The sequence below is a fragment of the Mauremys reevesii genome, linkage group 12 (genome assembly GCF_016161935.1).
Source record: "Mauremys reevesii isolate NIE-2019 linkage group 12, ASM1616193v1, whole genome shotgun sequence".
Taxonomy (NCBI): domain Eukaryota; kingdom Metazoa; phylum Chordata; order Testudines; family Geoemydidae; genus Mauremys; species Mauremys reevesii.
The window spans coordinates 9,351,482-9,371,346 of record NC_052634.1 but is presented as its reverse complement, the minus strand read 5'-3'; the positions used below and the strand labels follow the sequence as shown (position 1 = coordinate 9,371,346).

General features: G+C 46.8%; 1 protein-coding gene across 3 annotated transcripts in view; it reads right to left on the bottom strand.

Annotated features, from left to right (window-relative positions):
- Nucleotides 1-589: 589 nt before the first annotated feature.
- The window catches only part of GRAMD1B (GRAM domain containing 1B), a 284,969-nt gene continuing 265,693 nt past the window's right edge, over nt 590-19,865 (bottom strand). For 2 of the 3 annotated variants that reach the window (XM_039496099.1, XM_039496101.1), the window contains 8 exons: nt 19,122-19,240; nt 16,943-17,085; nt 16,039-16,142; nt 15,400-15,603; nt 15,072-15,162; nt 11,930-12,037; nt 10,139-10,256; nt 9,861-10,045 (listed from right to left, as the gene is read on the bottom strand). In XM_039496099.1, coding sequence (XP_039352033.1) covers nt 9,950-10,045; nt 10,139-10,256; nt 11,930-12,037; nt 15,072-15,162; nt 15,400-15,603; nt 16,039-16,142; nt 16,943-17,085; nt 19,122-19,240 — 983 coding nt within the window. In that variant the 3' untranslated portion in view covers nt 9,861-9,949. Of the gene's footprint in view, nt 9,319-9,860; nt 10,046-10,138; nt 10,257-11,929; nt 12,038-15,071; nt 15,163-15,399; nt 15,604-16,038; nt 16,143-16,942; nt 17,086-19,121; nt 19,241-19,865 lie in introns of those variants that run through there. The other variant, XM_039496098.1, reaches the window with a different exon arrangement.

Below are 19,865 nucleotides of genomic sequence, written 5' to 3'. Positions count from 1 at the left end.
TATGTTGGAAGTCTTCATTTTTCCTCGGCCAGCATAGTCAGCCTAAAATGCTATGGGAGGAATATTAACCCTCAATCCATAAGGGAGTAGCTAGAGCAGAGGAAGTGAGTCATGACTCCAGGATTCTATGCTTGACTGTGATGCACTCACTGTGCTGTGGGACTTTAGGCAAGTCACTTAACCTCCTCAGTTGTTAAGGCTCCTTAACAGCCCCCTTAAAGTAAAGGAAGGGCCATGTTTTATTCCCCACCCCTTTCTGATTTTCTAAACTAACCAGATGCTTTTTCCTGTCTTCTTCCACTAACCCTGTAATTTATGAAGTGCTCCTACAGACAGACACTGCTACCCTCTCCAATATGTTTAGGTAGGGGGAACCCATCTGTTGGGGAAGCTGTATTAGGACTCCCTATCTTTTGATTGAAAATGGGAGAGTGAGATGGCACTGCCCCAAGGTTCAAGATAATGTGTATTCTGGGAAGATCATCCCCCACTGGTGTCAGGAAAGACCTTTCTCTGTATATGGAAATAACAAGGAAGACTTAGAATTAGGTAGGACAATAAAAAAAACACAACTCAAATGTCACTGTCATTTGTTCAATACTTTTTTTATTCATAATGTATTTTCCATTGTTCTAGCTACTTTACATTGAGATTTGGCTGTGTAGCCTTTAATTCCTAGTTTCCTAGCAGGTAAGTATCTTTATCACACCTTGCGCACAGCGCAAGGTTTATTAGTTACAGAGCCAAACACAGTTAGCCAGACAACGCCTCAAAACACAACTGCTCTTCCTTCTGCATGTGGCCCAGTTGCAGAGTTTGTGTTGCCACCACAGACTAGTCAACAAGACAGAGGTGAGTCTCGGACCATATCTCTCCCTCCCAGTTTAGAATGTTACTATGCAGAGGGGAAATGCCCACTGTGGGGATGATCATACAACCCACTCTTGCTGATGTGAGTAAATCTTACTCAAATGGAATTATTTGCAAGAGTAAGGATTACTCATCTGAATCAGGGTTGCAGGCACCAGGCCCTTGGGGGGGGGGGAAGTAGTCCAGGAACATAGCAGCACTACTTGGCCATGGGGCATTTGAGGTGTGAGCTGTGGGGGAAAAAATGCCTTGCAACCAGCTGGTAACATTGCAAAATGTACAAGACCAAAAGTGCAGGTTGGTGCTTCCATCTTAGTTCTGTAAAGTGTTATTTAATGGGAGAGGGAGACAAGAGGCTCCCAAGCCATCTCAGAGAAGAATACTGATGTGGCACAAGCGCCAGCCTCTTGTTGGCTAAAGTTGCTGTTTCTTAGCAGTAGCAGCTGCCAGTCTCCCACAGTCCAGGGCTGCTGGGGCAGTTCAGACTAGCTTGGAAATAGAACATGCCTGAGCAGCTCTGTCTGCTGCATTTTTCTAACTCAAAGATCAGATGCAGGAAGCTGGCCCTCAATGTTAGCAATGAAACTAACCAAACTGAGTGAGGTAACAAAAATTGTCAGAGGAGGAGGAGCCTCCCTGAGTCATGTGCAAATATAATTCCTTCACCAGAAGGAAAGTCCTTTCCCCACCAAAATAAAAAACATTCATTTCCTAGCATAACACAGGCTGCTGCAAGGAAGGACAAGCAGGGACAGCATCAGGTCAGTCCATCTTGGACAGAGGGAAAGTGGGATAGAAAAGAGCTGATTGTCCTGCAGCAGTGAGGTGAGGGAGGGGAGGAAATGGAGCCATGCAAGCACTAGCTGCAGAATGTGTTTTGGGGGCCAGCTCTCCCTGTGTAGCTAAGGGAATATTCAGCTATGGCTGAGCGAGGGGAGAGTAACACACTATTTTGGCTGATTTGCACATCTAGAAAAAAGCATGTTATGGCACAAAAGAGATTCACTGGCAAGCAGAGAGAGAGCACAGGCTGATCAGAGGGGAGTGAACATTCAGTACAGTTCTCTCCTGCAAACAGTACAGCACGGTAGTCATTTCTCAGATTGGTTATTTCAGACACTTTGGTCTAGTGGTGTTCACCCACAGTCTCTGTTAAACAAGAACAGAGGTAATTTCACAACCAGTGCCCTCCCACTTCTCAACCTCAAGCCAGGTTCCATTCTACCACCCCAGTGGTGGCAAATCAGAGCCTAACGGCTTGCAAACTGCCAGGTGCGGCTGTGCTGAAATATGTGAAACTCACAGAGGGTTTGAGGGGGGAAAGGAAGAGCAGCTTCACTGATAAAAATATACAGCAGAATTCTACAGTAACAAGCTCAGAACGTTACCTTGTAGAATAGTCACTGCAAGGAGCAAGGCCCTTCCTTTAGGATGCTGAAGTATTCTTTGGAGAAGGTTGGTTCTGGATGCATGTGGAAGGGACCTGTGCTATAGAGCATGCAGAAGCCTGTATTGTTGGCTATGCTCTTCTCTTGTCAAACATCAGCTAATTGTAGTAAGTAACCAAAAGATCTTGCTCTCAAACCTGGTACAAATTATCATGGGATGTTCATACCCTGCCTACAACTCAACTGAAAAGACACTTGTCATCTTGACTGTGTATCTCATAGTGGACTACCTGCCCTCAGCCTGTGTAGAGGGGGGAAAAAGCCCACCTGTTTTGGATAGTCCCCAAAGAGGACAGAGCTGATCTCCCCTGAGGTGCCCCTACTCTTTCCAGCAGCATTCAGAGACCCCTTATCCAGCAAGGGCTTGGGGGGAAGAGGAAAGACACTGACCCTCTGAAGTGATTGACACTAAGCCCTATTAGCTTGTTTGGTGAGAGAAGCACTGGCCATTTTAGCTTTGGGCTGGATTTGGAGAGAAGAGATTTCTTCCAATTCCACATTCCAGTGCTGAATGATGGAAAAGCCACCGTCTGCCTTGCTCCAACTCCTCTCCATTCTGGTACTGCTAGCTGCATGGCAAGTGTTGAGTGTCCAAGCCCTGGAATGCAAAGCTACCATGAAGAGGAATGGACTCCGAGGCCATAGGAGAGGGAAGCATGCCCTGTTCCTAGGTGCTGGTAGGAAAGGGATCCTCTCTTGTGTACTTAGCATTCTAATGCACAGAAATTTAGACTGAGGGTTGCCATTGTATCTGGTGTTCAACCTCACTCTGCCTCAGCATTGCTCCTCCTGTTCTGAGGAGCTAGAGGGGGAGTGAGTTGAAGGCAATGTTGTACATGTTAATGGTGTTGTCATGCTACTGTGCTTCAAGTTTCTAGCCACCACTGGAAGCAAAAGAGCCACAGCACCCTGAGAGAGGCTGGTTTTGTGAGAGTTAGTGCCCAACTAACACATTCCATCCAGCAGTTTGGAGAGCTGCCAAGGTAGGCAGTCAATCTTAGATTCTTACCTGACCCATATCCAGCTCTATCAGTGCTTTCATTCCAATGAAGAGCTGGACCTTCCTCCTTTCTTGCATAGGAATCACTGCAGACCCCTCACAAAATGTCTTGCAGTGCACATCAGCCAACTGGGGTTACAGACTCGACTGCAGCTGTCCATTTGTAACAAACAATCCCCCCTCCTATAAAAATGTAGGTTAGGAAAATTAGCTGTTGACAACTAAGCATATACACAAAGAGGAAATATTGGGCTGAACTGTCCCCTTTACACCCGAGTAAATCTTTGACTCCTTGGAATTGTCTGGCTTTAAATGCGAGAAGAATTTTGGCTTGCTGTACCTGACTGATATTATCTGTTTATATTTGGGATGGGAAAATGGGTCCATTTAAGGGCTGCTGCTGGTGACACAAGCATTATTTCCACAGAGGAGCTTTCAGGTTAGAGCTCAGTAAAGCCAACACATTATACCTGCAGCAAAAACCATCTCTTCCTTTTAAACTGTGCATTAAAAAATACATTTGGGTAGAAGGTTAAACTCTACTAGAGATGCACCCTTTCTGTGCATAGATTTTGTCTAAACTGGTGTAATTTCCAGTTGGGGTAGACATACCCACTACCTCTGATCAAGGTAACATGGGCATAGCTACGTGAGCTAGAAATTACAGCTCTGGTGTAGACCTACTGAGTGAGAGAGATCTTAGATAGGAAACCAGTTCCAAATTGGCATGGGCGATTTAACCATGCAATCAGCTTTACCAGAGGGCAAAGTAGTCAAAGCTGGAGTGTTCATGTCAGGGTTAGATCTTGACATTCACAACTACCGTCCAAGATTAAAATATTTACTTACTATGTACGCTGATTTTGAAACTGTGGTTCAGGCTTTAGCTTTTAGCTTTAGCTGCATAGGGAGTTCAGAGTTTTGTGACCTTGATTCTTATTATTTTTGCTTATCTATTTTAAACCTTTTTTTTTTAAAATCGTGCTTCTTCCTAGCTAATGGGTGGCTTGTACTATACATTAAGGATTGAACCCTTCCAAAAGCATGGCTGCTTTATAGTCAAGTACACAGGCTGAAATTGTTTCCATTCTTTCTCCACCCTGCTCTAACAGGAACACAGCATTCCCACTAATGCCAAAGTTTTGAAATGAGTCTAAGAGTGTTTGCCTGCCTATCTTCCTCCTCTGCTCGCAGCTCTCCCACATCTGAACTGCACACTTACCCTAGGATGATGGCTGTTTTACAAATGAGTAAGTCTTGGGTTTATGTAACTAGGCCCCCATTTTCAAACACAGGCACTATACGGACACTACAGCCCAAAATACCCGTTTTCAGGTAAGCACCACTGGGCAGAATATAGGTACCTAATTCAGGCAGCCAAGTTTGAAAACTGGGTTTAGCAAGGAAACACTTTTTTTTCTCCACATACGGAAAGACTAGAGCTGAGAATCCGGGTCCCAGATGATCTGTCCTTCTACCCCTCCCTCCAGCGCTGCAGCATCTCACGCAGCACTATTTAGGCCATTCTCTGCTTAAGTTAGTTTGTGTATATTAAATATCTGGCTGGTGCTTTAGCTGTAGCATGAAGGGGAGTGGAGTGGAAGGATAAACCCTTTAAAAATCTATTTCACAATTGGTCAGCCACTGAAAATCAAACCAAACTCTTCTGCCTGTGAACCTGAGTGGTTACTCACAGTGGAAGGACGAGGGCCTGTCGGGGCAGAGTGCCAAACGAAGGCTACGAACCTCCTCCCCACAGGTCAGCCGGGCAATAAATGTGTCTGCCCATGTGTTCAGGCTAGGTCAAAATGGGCGAGCCTCAGAGAGAAGAGCCCAGCGTGAAAACTAACCTTCACCTCAGCTGTACTTACAGTATCCTCCCTTCCATTTATCTCTGTCTCCATTTTACCACTAGAAACCTCTGCTAGATTAACAAACTTTTAACCATAAGCACACCTCAGGCTGGAAGTTTCAGAGAACCCTAAAGTAGTCAGGCACCCAACTCCCATTGAACTGCAATAGGATTTGGGTACCTAACTCTTTTAGTCTCCTTTAATCTTAATTCTGGCTCCCTATTGACATTATTTAATCTACTTCAACCCCTAATGCAGGAGGCAAAGAAATGGGTGTGTTTCTTCACTGCAAGTGGAGCAGAGAAGCAAAGGGTGAGGATCTGAGTTTAAAAAAGGCTAGCTAAGCAGAGCTATGAGACAACAAAGGATACACTAGCTGAAAGCCAGAGAGGAATTATTGCCAGTGGGCCAGGAAAAGTTTCCTGACACTAAGGGCTTCTCTATATGTACAGTTGCACTGATTTCACTAACAATATGATGTTAAAGTGGTGTCATTGCATGCGTACACACTCTTAACAGTTGAGCTTATAAATGTACAGGCTGGGGATACACCATTTTGAAACTGGTTATGAATGGATACACAGTAATCTGTAGCAGTTTAACTAAAGCAGCACAAGTTTGTGTAGTCTTGTGATCTGCTGGATGGAACAGACTCTTCCAGGGAAGCTGTGGCTCTTGGACAAAACACTAGAAAATGGACTGCCGGGGTAAGGGGTAGACTAGATGGACAGATCTTTAACGGGCTGTAGGAGACACTGAAAAGCCTGTGACTATGAGAAACAAACCTGGAATGCTACCATTTATCTTTGGCCTTCACAGCTGGGGCAGGTTCCTGTCTTCCTAAGCAGGACAAATATATCTGTACGTGCAACCCAGGAGCTAGATTACAGACTGCAGCTTCACCTCCAGCAGGGGGTCCACCAAAGCCGTGGGACCAGCGGACCCTCCGCAGGCATGCCTGCGGGACGTCCACATGAGCTACCTGCCGCGTGAGCGGCAGAGCGCCCCCTACGGCATGCCACCCTGCTTGGGGCGGCGAAATGTCTAGAGCCGCCCCGAGCTCCAGGATCTAGAGTCACTTGCAAATACGTTATGAGCTTTCCAATAGCATATTTAGGACAGAAACCACTAGTATCCCCACTCTCCTTTGGATTAAAACCTTGGAAAGGGGGAGGTTAAGCTAGACCCACAGTAACAGAGACATGAAAACCTTCCTTGGGCAGGGTCCTGGATCCCACCAGTGAGTTTGGGCTCTTCTGTCCTTAGAACAGCAGCAGGACACAAACCCATCCTCATCACAGCAGGAGGCACTGACCTGCCTCAACTTCCAGCCTTGCTCTCTTCTTTCCTCTGTGCTAGGGGCTCACGCTCACCCTACATTGCCCATTTCAGCAGCAGCTTCTGGCTCTGTCAGGAAATGCCAGGGAGACGTACAGTTTTAAGTAGCATTAAGTTAAATAAATAAGTATAAATACAATAAATTATATAAAGCAGTACATTCCCTAGGTTCCTGGGCATGTTTCTGTCTATAGTCCTTTGCCTTGTCTTTCTCCCCCTTCCCCGGTAGTCTGCTAAGATAGTCATACAAGACACCAACAAGCCCCCCAGAGAGCTTCAGTACCTCCCCAGCCAAACTAGGCATCTAGCACATTTTTAGGAGGAGTGTGTGATAAATGGCTTAGATAAACTCCTTCTAGAGCCATGTAGGCCAGTGCGATATGGTGCAGGAAGGGCCAGTTGCTCACCTTGCTCTTTCAACTCATGCAGAAGCTAGAGATGAAGCAGATCTGCTAGATTATCCAGTACTCAATACTACCCCTAAACAGGGCTGTGTCAGGTGATCTCAACTGCTTGAGAAAATCCTGCCAGAGTCAGAGACGGTGGAGATAGAGGGTCCATAGACCAACTAATCCACCTGGTAAGGCAAGATGGGGAAGCATGTTAGTCACCACCGCGAATCCCCTCTATCCTTTCACCACGCAAAGGGATGTGCCACTGTCAGAGCTTGATCCTGAGAGCTGCTGATCACCTGCCATGTGGGTTGGTGGTTAGTGCACAAGCCTGATGATGTGGAGTTGTACTCCTGGCTCTACCACTGAAACACCTCAGTGGGCACCACTCTGTGACTCAGTTTCCCCATCTGTAAATAAGGACAATGATACTCATCCAGTTTTGCAAAGCACAACATAAAGGCATGGTGTCATTCTGCTGTCAGTGTGACTTGTGTGTGCTCAGTACCTCAGGATCAGGCTTTCACCAGGCTGGGTTCCCATTTGTTTGGTGTGCCCAATAATAACTCCTAAATCTTTCCCCTTGCTTCTAGTCCCCTCCAGTCACCGAAGCTCGCTCAAAGGCCATGGGCTCAGGTATGGCATTTTCAAGTCCCCAGCGACTGCGCCGTGTCCCTCTCCTGCTCCTCCAAGACACAAAACATGCCCACCTGCTGTGGGATTCATACCCAGACAGACATCTCACCAGCTGCCCAGCTAACAGGCCGAGCCCAGGATGTTACATACCACAGCCCTCAGGCTTCCTCTCGACAACTGCTGGGTTAAAATGCCCGATCATTAAAAAATAATCCTTTTAAATGACCTTTCAAAATAAATACAAATGCAACAGCCTGAGCTGCCTGCTGCGTGGATGCCCCTGTAGCTGCCCCTATTGATAGCCCCGGCCTACCCTCATTCTAAAAGGTTCGCCACAATGCAACAGGAAACGCACCAGAACTTCCCCTGTTTACAGCATCTTTCTAAGAATAAAAATTACCTGTGTGGCCGGGCCTTTCTTCCACCCCACTTCTAACATCTCCAGGGATCAGCCATGCAACTGGAGGGTGGGTGGCTTCCTGATACAGATCTATTCAATCCGTTTAATTGCAATCGTGGTTTCTTTTTTTTTTTGTAAAAGGAAGCTGCTCCCTCTTCTTGTGAGTTTCCACCAGAAAGTATCATGTAAGTAGATACTGGTACATGCCAAATGCCCTCACCTAGCCTTTTTTTTTTTTTTTTTGGCAGAAGGGGTTTAAAAATAGTGAGCAACAAGAAGGAAAAAAAGCCAAGGTGTTGTATCAAGTCAGAGCCATTAGGCTTTACGTGCCTCTGAGTGGGAAATGAGCACAGATAGCCCTTTCAGCACAGCTGCAGCTCCCTAGCACAGGGATGGCGCATTGACAGGGACACAAACGCATGGAGGGTTGAGGAAAACAGAGTATGTAAAGGGGACGTTGTCAAGTGAAAAAGAACCAAAGGGCTAAATTCACTGACTTCAGTGAGATATGCCAGGGTCTGGATTTAGCCAGGAATACTGAGTAACAACCCATGTCAGCGCCCCTCTACTTTGCCATTAATGTAACTTCTATTAATAAAAAGTGAAATGTTTCACTGAGAAAATCTGGTTCAGTTTCTGTGCTTTACTTAGCAAAATTAGGCTGGCCAGTTGAATGGCGCGTTGCACCCCTGCTACAGCATTCTAGCAGAGGGCTCAGAACAAACCCCATTCACTACTGAATAAGAGTCGTTTCCCAGAGAACTCTCAAGGCTCAAAGCCTGCTCAATTCTGTAGGCTACTCCCACAAGGGACTGTAGGCTACTCCCACAAGGGTCTTCTAGCAAAATCCTCCTTGTCCTCAATGGAGCAAGATAAAGTTGACAGTGTCCCCTTTAAATACCTGTTCAACATTCAGGTACCCTCAGGCAGGGAGGGGGAGGGGCATTTGCTCCAATTCTTCCCTTTAAAACAAACAAACAGACAAACAAACAGCCAAGAATACACAGAAGAGAGGTGCATGGGAACAGGTAAGCGTGAGCTGCACTCTCCCGGACAGTGCCTCAGTGCTGGGAAAGCACAGCCCCCGCCATCGCATCCCGTCCTACCCCAGAGACGCTCCAGTTCAGCCAGTGTTGGAGGTCTGCACCCACGCTTCTCCTCTTCAGTACATAGGCTTTTTTCCTCTTTTAAAATCTGTATATAATATATATATATATTTATATTCTGTATATATATATTTATATGGTCTATATACACATATTGCACACAATCCTCTGGCCTCCTGTGTTCGCCTCTGTTAGTGGAAACGCTTCCGTTTCTCCTCTGGTTCCGACTCGCGTGACCCGATGCCATTCTGAAGGTTTACTAGTGAATCCTTCATCTGCAAGACAAAAGCCACCCTGAGTGTTTGGCTGCTGTAAAGTCTTGGAGGCACTGGGGCTTTGAACCTAGCCTCCCCACCATGGTCTGGAGGAATGTGTTCCTATTACACTCCTTGGCTTGGTACCAGAGTGCCTGGCCTGGAAGCGACAGGGAGTGAGAGGTGCATGGCCAGCCAGGCAGATGGAGCAGAGAGCGACAGCTAGGATCTAGGTTTCTGACAGATACATGTTATTAAAACAATATTGGAAGCAAAAGCATGTTACAAACTGCAAAGTCTGTACAGACAGCCCCTTTCTGTGGGGGAGGGTGGACACCAACCAGCAAACAGGTAGTGGGGGCAGGGCAGGAGTGTTCAAAAACATCATCCCCCTGCTCTAAAGTGCCCTAAAGGATCTCCAATGCTCACACGGAGCAGACCCCCTCCCTCTTTAAGGTCTCATGTGGAAGACATGCACTCGGTAAGCTGCATGGGAGTCAATCTGTCTATATTACCATGAGACTGTGGAGGGCTGAGTGGATCAAACTGGGATGTGAACATCAAGCATTCCAGCCCTGATGCTACATCCACCGTCTGGCCTAGGGTACTCCATCAAGGAGAAGCTCCAGAATTCAGGATTGCTCTGAAGGTGTCAAAGCTTACCTGCTTGCACTAGTCCTGTTTGAAGATGGGCCTGAAGGGTCATGATGTGCATGTGGGGACAGCTAGAGACAGCCTGGGTAAGGATCTAGACAGACAGCAGGGTGGTTGTAGAAATGTTCCACCCAGTCTCATGTAATTGGAACTTCTGGGGCAAGTGTCCGGGAGACACTGGTCTCACCTGGTCTAGAAGCATCACGGAGGATTTGATGATCTCACGCCACTTCTGTAGCTCTGTGTCATGATACTTCTGCTGGGACTCTAGCAACTGAGCCCATTCTGACTGAGACTGGGGTAACCTGTCAGATGCACACGAAACACAAATGGTTTGGCTCTGGAGAAGCAAGGGGGTGGGATGGATGTAGGGGAGTTTTCCTGGCTGCTGAGTAAAAGGATGTCATTGACGATTCACCTCAAAGCCAGAGCATACCTCCCACACTCTTTCATTCATAAAACTTCCACCCACCACACATTGTCTTCCTTGGAAACCTCTGCCCAACCTCAGCTTCAGTGAAGATGCTTTGAAATGAACATTTCCAGATGTATGCGGTGCTGTAGTTGTGCCGGTCCCAGGATATTAGAGAGAAAAGGTGGGTGAGGTAATTCTTTTATTGGCCCAATTTCTGTCAGTGAGAGAGACAAGCTATATATATATAAAATATCCAACAACAACTACGTGCGTGAAACCAGACAATCACTACACTCTCGAATGAACTCACACAGGAAAATGATAAAAGATAAAAACACCACATCACCTGTGGGTGAATATCTTCCTCCAAGTGATCACGCTTTATCTCATCTATCAGTCCCCAGCCTCAAAAGAAACGTGCACAACGCTTTCAAAAGACGAACCTGGGAGCTTAAATTCATAACTTTGCTAGACACTAAAAATCATGGTCTTAATAAAGACACTGGATTTATGGCTTATTACAACAATCTGTAACCCCTTCACCCCCCTTTTTGTCCTATGACTACAGGGATGTTAACAGGTCATATCACCTTCAATGGGCCCTTAGAATGTGTGCTAACTACTTATGGTAAACGATTTGTTCAATCTTATATTTAGCTGTGACACTCTGAGTACCTTTCCCAGACCTGAAGAAGAGCTCTGTGTAGCTCAAAAGCATGTCTCTCTCACCAACCGAAGCTGGTCCAATAAAAAAATATTACCACCCCCACCTTCTCATTTTAAGCGGTTGTATTTTTAGAAGCACCCAAGTGTCTCAGGAGACTATCCCATTTTCAAAAATGTCCAAGGCACTTAGGAGATGAAGTCTCATTCAAAATCAATGGAACGTATGCTCCTAAGTCTCTTTTGAAAATTTTATCCATGATCATTTGAAGTTGCTCAAGTTCTGGCACTTTTGGGGAACACAGTGAGCCCAGTGGATAGTTCCTCATATCCCCCTCTTCTCCCCACACACTTTACTAACAATATGCCCAAACAGAGTATCTTGGTCCAAAGAACTCAAAATGCTCTGCACTCAATTAATTATACACCACAGCGCCCAACCCGCCTCCAGATAAGGTAGGTACTGTTAACTGCATTTTATAGACAGGGAAACTGAGCCACAGAGGGGAGAGGTGACAATACTTGCTTGAGGTCACACAACAGAGTCAATAGCAAAGCCAGGAATGGAAGACAGGAGTCCTGACTCCCTCTACACATTACACCACACTCCCTTTTCTGAGCCAAAAACAAGCCCCAGGTGACCCTTGGCTCTCTGCCCCATGCTGTAACCATTGGAGAGTACTGCTCAGCTAGCAGAGTCTATAGCAGGAAAGGCCTGATTCTCACCCCCAGTGTAAGCCTCAGCTTGTTCCAATCCAAATAATGTATCTTCCCTTTAGGGTGTAAGGCTGGGAAAGAGGCAACTAGGCAGCTCTAGGCTGTGGAGTTTTGGAAAAGCCACCCATGTCTACATGAAGTAATAGTTAGCGAGGGGCAAAGATCAATAAAATGCAAAGTTACCTTTCCGGTAGCCGCAGGCCCTGCCATGCGGTGAGGGTCTGGGTGGTGTATTCCAACATCCAAAGTTTGTAGAACAGCATCATATTGAGAATTACCAACAGCACCAGACTGGGAAGGAGAGAAAAGACACTGGTGGAAACGTCCCCAACTATATACATCATTCAAGCCCCACCCTAGAAAATGCCCCAAAGGTCCCAGGGTCCTGGATGCCTTAGTCAGCTGATGGCAGTGGCAGTTTTGCCTGGATAAGAACTGGGTGACCAGGGCCTGAAGCTTTAATTGAGAAGGAGAAAGAGACGCAGACAGAACTTCATGAAATGAACACAACTGGGGGCAGAGCAATGGGGAGACTGACAGATCAGCTCAGTCAACGAATAGACCAAGTTTGGTGGATTAGGATTCCAGCTCAGCGGGTGCCGAGTTATATCGGATACTGAGACAAGCAGGTGAAAAACACAAGAGTAAAGAGGTAAAAAAGAGACAGTACCTGAAACAAATCCTAATGGGAGCAGGAAAGAGAAAAGATGGAGGAGCTAGAGGTTAGAAACACCAGCACAGGGACAGGAGAAACTGAAGGGGAACGTCTGGTGGATACATATAATACACAGAAGGGAAGAAAAGAAAGGGGAGAGGAAGGAGAGGAGAGAGAAGGGAAGAAAGCTGTAGCTGCGTGCATGTTTCTCTAAGGACAATGCTCTTCTTTCTCTAGCAGCACAGCAGAGGTTGAGTGGTGCCTGCAGACCACCACAGTTGGGGCACCAGCACACGGTATTGTCCAGATTATAAATTCACATTTCAAGTTGCAAGCACCTCTTTCTCTGTTTGCACCAAGCTGCCTGAGAGGAGCCTGACGGCACAGCATGCCAACCAATGCTCTGACTTTATACAAGGTTGCAGCAACCTGGCATTTGTGGTTGTTATATCTATTAGATGCATCAGCGGCGCAGATAAAAGATGCCAACCAAGATGGGCGGCTTTTAATTACTATATTTGGGGCTGCCTGTGAACATCCCCACAGCTTCAGAACCAGTGGGCCAACCCCATGTCTCTGGTACACGGTTCTGGCTAATGGCCATTGGCGAGATACAGCATTCTGAAAATATTACTAACGCTTTGATCTCTGGCGCACCAGTTTGGAAGCAGATGCATTGGTAGCCTCTAAGTCATTCCAATCAGACAGCTGTCTGGTAGCCTATTAACAGGGACTATTCTATATTGATCTTTTGTGCTTTCTTACCTAAACGGTTGGATGTGCCAGGTGCATCTGAAAGAAAGTGTTTTGGTAGAGAAGGTACTGCTATGTCCAGCAGCAAACATCTGCCATGCTGCCAGATACACCAGGTCAGTCTAACCGCATATATCTGCAGCACTGCCAAATGTGCATCTAGCAGAAGATGCCTACCACAGTGCCAGAGTTATTGAGCACATCCAGCAGGAAGTATCTGGCTTGCTGCTAGATGTACCAGCTCTGTCAGAAAGCGTCTTCAGCCTTATCCCAGCCAGGACCAGGAAGTGCAGTAAAAGAGGCACAGCAATTTAAAAAGTAAAATTCAAATGGTAAATTCAAATTTTCCAAACCTCTGAAAAGGCTGGTTGAGTTTGGGGCAAAAGATTGGGGTTGTTCTTACTTTATTCAAACTGGTTCAGAGGATCCTCTGTTATTAAGATCATGTTTCAGTTAGGTTAAGTCCTGGGGAAGATTTTCCTCTCTGTGCAGGTCACAGTAAATCATTAATACTTTGTCAGGCACCTGTACAGTGTCTTTCCTCCAAAAGTCATTTACACATGAGTGCATTAACCTCCCAACAGCCTAAGTGGCAGGTAAGCATCAGGACTCCCATTTTATAGGTGGGTAAATGGAGACCGAAAGAGGTCTTGTAGCTGGAGCAAGCTTGTTTGGATCATCTGTGCATTTCTAATGAGCCCACCACTGTGGTAGCCATTGCAAAGTAAGTGGCAGAGACAGGACTAAAACCCAGCAGTCCTGATTCTTAATAGCCTGCTATAACCATTGTACAGGCACACCCAGTTCTCACCAATCCTTCCCCCGACTTTTTCTCTTCTAAGAAATCTGTTTATAATTTTAAGATTTCTTAGAAATCTCTTCCTAATGGGCTGATTTCCTTCCAATATGGAATTTCTCCAAAACCCAGAACTCTGGAACATACATATTTGCAAGTAGCCAAGAAGGTTTCACTCTGGAATGTGATGAGAGGAAAATAGGTAGCAAACCGACTGGTCACATACAATAAAAACTAATGTAAATAAATAATAATAAAATAATAAAATAAATAAAATAATAAATAATAAAAACATTGTTGTAGTAGTAGTATAGAACCTTTACCATTATCACTACAGTATAATAGTTTGCATGACAAATGCACCACATTATTACTTTCCTGGGAACTGCTGGGTTCTTTGTATGTGGTACCAAGTAGGTAAATAAAAAAATTACAGTCTCTGTATAACTTGTGCAAAATCCTTAATTTGTCAAATGTCTAAACCAAGACCCTGGATGCAATAAAAAGAACCTGTTTTATTCCTTGCTCTCCAAAAATGTTTCTGTAATTTACAATCCTTTCTCTTCACTATTTATGGGGTCTCATGTTCATATTCGTTTCTCTGGCCTCTCATCGGCTTAGCCTCCCTTCCCCTCTGTTGACTACAGATTTCCCCCTCCCGACACAGCCTGTCCTTTCCCAAGCGCTCTGGCGAACAAAGCGTACTCTGGAGCTGAGCTACCTCCTAGGACTTCTAGGAATGTGTGGGAATGCAGGGTTCTGCCTGGCTGAGGGCAAGGTCAGGCCTGGGTGGGGAAGGGAGTGGGTTGGATAAAGAAAGAACTGGATAGCAGTCTGAGTCACAACGTTGAGATGTGGATCGTCCCCAGCAGGAGCTGACCCAAACCTTTGACCAGAGCTAGAATTCAACTATACGGAACATTTATGAGGTGTTTTTTTAAAAGGTTAATTTATTTGATTTTTGCTTTTGGGGCAGCTTCTGCTGGAGATGATCCACATCTTAACATGGTGACTCAGACTCCTATCCGGTTCTTTCTTTATCCAACCCACTCCCTTCCCCCCAGAGACAGGACCCAAGGAGAGAAACTGAGCAAGCCAGGAGGGTGTAAGGAGTCACTCACACACAGCTGATAACGACCAGCAGCTTGGAGACGCTCTGGAGATGGAAGCCACCGGGACTGTCCTCAGGGACATGCCGCGTCTGCGTGGAACCTGAGGGGAAGCATTTTGTCATGCATTTAAGTTATGTCCTAGGAAGAGCTCAATTCCTATCCTCTCCACGCTCCCAAATACCACTCCAACAATTACCCCGAGGCGGCAATCCACTGCACCCCTACCTCTAAGAAGGGTCTAGCCCCCATTCCCACTCCACCCCTGGCCCCCAGAGGGGCCCGGCCCCACCCCATAACCATCCCCGAAGAGCCCAGCTCCTAGCTAGCAATTCCATACCTGCCACGTGCTTGATGCGATGCACAACCTCCTCATCTGTGGGGGTGGTGACGGGACTCAGCACCTCCTCCAGGTGTGGCACCCGCAGGTGGGCGTGGGGCCGTTTTCTTCGGCGCAATGTGGATTGCTTGCTCATCTTCTCTTTGGGGGATTGTCTGTGGATCTCCGCTAGGTACATGCTCTCGGTTTTGGTCAGTTCGCTCTCTGCAGTGAGTCAGGCAACGTGTTTAATATCAAGGGAAAATAACTGAGGGTCACTCTATCCAAGGTCACTTTCATAGAGGCTTGGGACCATAACAACACAGTTTCCGCCCAGTGCACCCTCTGGGCCAAAGCTGGGCCCAGCGCTGGCAGCTTCAGAAGATGAAAGCAGGCACATCCATGATGCACCTGGCCGAATGTCTGGTGCTGACCACCTTGTGTTCATGCTAAAGCATTGAGATCTCACGACCCACACACGTTAATGGGCAGCGCTAAATGTGAAGTAATAACATCATCCAGCTCTGTCTAAAACCCAGCCATGGTAGCCGACCCTTGCTAGTCCGCTATTGTATCCCACACCACCAGGCACACACCCTGATATCAACACACCTCGGCCCCTCGGTAACGGTGGAACTCGTGAGCTACTGCAGCTCTCACCTAAATGACGGAAATAATCTTCTAGGCCACTCCAGAAGTTTTTCTCGATGAAGGATTTCACAAGCCCCCATGGCTGCTTCCTGTAACGAAGCTCTGTAGAAACCCTGAGGGGAAAAAAGAACAAACCCAGTTACTCCCGAGCTGTCACCTCCTAATCTTTGCCCCCTGGATGCAGTGGGGACAAGTGAACCCACGACCTACAAACCTTTGCTAAAGCAACAGAGCATGTGTTATTTCTCCCTGTCATGATTTCGATGGTGGCTCTGGCTGGGGCCTGAAGCGCCAAAATGCTGCCTGTGGCCCATTCCTGAAAGCCTCTCCCTGTGGCAGTTCTTTTCAGCCCAGTTTCAAAATCCCCCCCAGCAAGTTTGGATGTGTACTGGATACGCAGCCAAACACTCGGGCGCTGCTCCAAGCCCAGCCCAAACCTCCAAGGCTGCGGAATTTTACCCAGTACAAACCTGCTGGTAGCTCTGCTTCCCCCTGTGCTCTCTGTCGGCACCTCCCATTGCCCACAAGATTCAACTGATAGTACACAGCAGCTGTCCCTAGGAACCATTTATTCAAAGAGAGGTTCTCTGGCTCTCCGCTATCTCCCAGCCCTAACCCACACTTCCTTTGCACCAACTATACTGTCTGCTCAAGGGGCAGTGGGTTAGGTAGCCACCTCTCCTACCACTCTCAAGAGCTATGGGGAGGTTCTGCTTGCAAGGGGTAAGGTCTGGGGGGCAAAGACAGGCTTCTTGCAGTCTCTCCACCCTTCCCTTGTAAAGCAGAGGGCAGGAGTTCAACCTTTGCTATTTGTAAAGTGCTTTGAGATCCTGGGAGGAAAGGTGCTCTAGAGGGGCCGGTGGATGAGTATTTTTCATCATCAACAAATCCACAGTCCCTCCGAGTACGGTACCTGAGTCGGCTTTTGTTTCTGGCGACACGAGTCAACGTGTAGCGGTTAATGGTGTAGAAATAATCATGGTAGGGGACGTCGTGAGTTAGCACCTCTGCGTCTATCACGTAGCACTCACTTTCTTGGCTGGCTTTGTACATTGTCTGCGCAAAGCGGAGAGGAGAGCACAGGGAAGTGGTTAGTCTGGTCAGAGCGAGGCCAGGACAGAGCATGGCTCCTCACTGCAATCGTACAAAACATCTCATGCAGAAGTAAGAGCCACCTACGTGACCCTTTTGTGTTAAGTTTTCCGTTAGCAGCTGAGTTTTCCTGGTGTGAATATTCATTAAAAAATAACAAAATTTAAGCTCAAGTATTTCCCTATAGCAAATCTGAAATTGGAAATTTGATTATAATGTTCCAAACTCAATCAGTTTGGGTTAGTTACATACCCTAATCCCATCAGAAACAATACCCCAACCGACTTATGTAACTGACGTTCCCCAATAAACTGATCTCTGGCTCTTTATATTGTATAGAAGGAAGAATTTTGCAAATATTTGTAAACAACATAAATATCTGTTTCTTGGCATGAAGGCTAAGTAGCATTGCCTTACTGGATAGAATAATCAATTACTGCAGTCAATGGGCCCAATTCTCTATTGCCATATACACTGCAAAATTATTTACACCTGTGCAAAATGAGTGTGAATCATTACCATTCTGGGTTTGGTAGCATTTCACAAAGGCTTTGCACTGGTGGAAATGGCTACACAAGGTGCAGGACAATGGACAGTCTAGTCCATTTACTTTACAAGGTAACCTCGTCACTTTAACAAGCCGGAGACTGTACAGACAAGGGATTCTCCAGAGATTTCATAAGGCTTGTCTTCACCGCAAAGGTAATTCAAGTTATACTATAATTTGAGTGTTGCCCCTAACTTGAGTCCCATCCACACAACAGAAACCCCTTAACTCGAGTGTGAAGATGCTTTTAACTCAAGTTGTCCCGTCGGAGGAGAGGAGATACAGGTTACAGATAAGTGAGCAGAACACATTAGCTGCCAAAGCAATTACTCTGTGCAACTCAGGTGTTATTGTGCAGTGGGGCCACTCTCACTCGAACACAGCTACCTCAAGAGGAGTTAACTCTGCTGGGAAGACACAGCCCCTCTCATCATGATAATGCAGGCCATGTCCTCCTCCGCCAGGATAACACCTCCGTAGGAGCTACAGCATTTGCTTACACAGGAAAACAACATGAAGGAATGACCAAGCAGTGTCAGATTCTCTGTTGAGTGACAGGTGGTTTGTCCCCTTGGGAATAAAATTATTTGCACTGGCTTCTTCTTCTCTTCATTTCATCTCCCCTTTTCCCCACTCTGGTCTGTGCCTCTCTCCCCCCACTCTGCCTTCTCACACATGATCCTCTGCTACCTGGCTGGCTTCCTTCTCCTTCCATTCTGCATATGCTTCCCTGTTGCATGGGCCTCTTCTTCACCTACAAATGCTTCCTTGCTGCTTGGGTTCCCATCTCTTCTGCTCCCCCAGACAAACTGTTCAGCCACACTGTCATCTTCTCCCGCTGCTCCCCAGGGCATTCTTCCTGACTGCCTCATTACTTTCTCCCTTGCTTGCCTGGATACTCCTCTCCTGGGCTGTGGCTGGCAACTCCAGTGCCACTGCAGGCTCTGGTCTCAAGGCAGAGCTACTGCTTCCTGCTATGTAGCTGCAGCTACTAAGTAAAGACAGCTAGACTGGCTCCTCTTCTGTGCTGCTTTTACTGGCCTCTGGCTCTGACCACTTCTATGCAATAAAGAGCCTGGATGCCTACACAGGCAGTTGGAAAGAGCAGGAGCTACCCCCATGTGACCCACTTGCTCCCTACTGACTACCAGCAAGTGCCCCACAGGCTGTACCTCGGGAACCACTGGTGCAGACAGCGGCTTTGCTGTTTAATTAGGCTGTTTGTTCTGGGAACAGATTTCCCTTCACCTGGAAATTCCCAGTCACTTCCCTGTAACACAACTTAGCCATTAGAATTTGCAACGATAATGAGTGGCAAATTAATAACAGAGGAAGCCAGGCAGGGGAGAGAGAGAGAAAGAGAGAGCGCGCATGCACATCCCAGAGCCCAGGGTATTAAAATAAGTCTCTGATCAGTCTCTGTCTGGCACCTTCCTATTCTGCTTCCACATACCTGAGTCTCAGTGACAGTAGCAGTTTTCGGGGCGAGAGGGTTGGTGAGGGTGATCGTGTACAGGATTGCTCTGCTCTGATTGCCGTTTTCTTCCTTCTTCCATGGATGAAAGATAATATCTGGGAAAGGAAAGGCTACCAAGTTAGACTCTTGGATTGACAGAGGTGTTAACTCAGTGGGATGCTATCCACACACCCAGGACCAACAGGATTGGCTCTCATTACTCCCCTCATTGGCAGGTTTGAGACTGAAAACCTCACCCTTCCCTAGCCATGGTCTCCCCAAGGACAGAGGCACACTGGTGTGGAGGGGCTGCGGAAGCTGCTGACTGTCCCACAGATACACCAGGACATCATTCTCCAGGGCTGTCAATCCAGCCTCCTCCGACAGTGCTCACATTCACGCCATCTATCTATTTTTTTTTAATACAGAGTTTTGTATTGACCTTTCCAACCACCACACTTTTCAAGTCCTGTGAGGCTGCCAGCTGGGGGACAGGGAGAAAACAGGTAGAAAGAGGCTCATTGCAGCATTGCTTTAACTTTAGAAACGCCTGAGGAATTCCGAGGTCTGGCTTTTCTCCCCTTATCCAGTATCAGGGATAGGTCAGGGGTCTCTCGGTCTTCCCACAAGACGATGTTAGAGCTACAGTAAAAACATGGACTGTACTGCACCAAGAATCACTCTCTGCCTGGGCTACAGACTGTGCCGCTCTGTGATATGCTGGGATTTGCATGCGGAGCC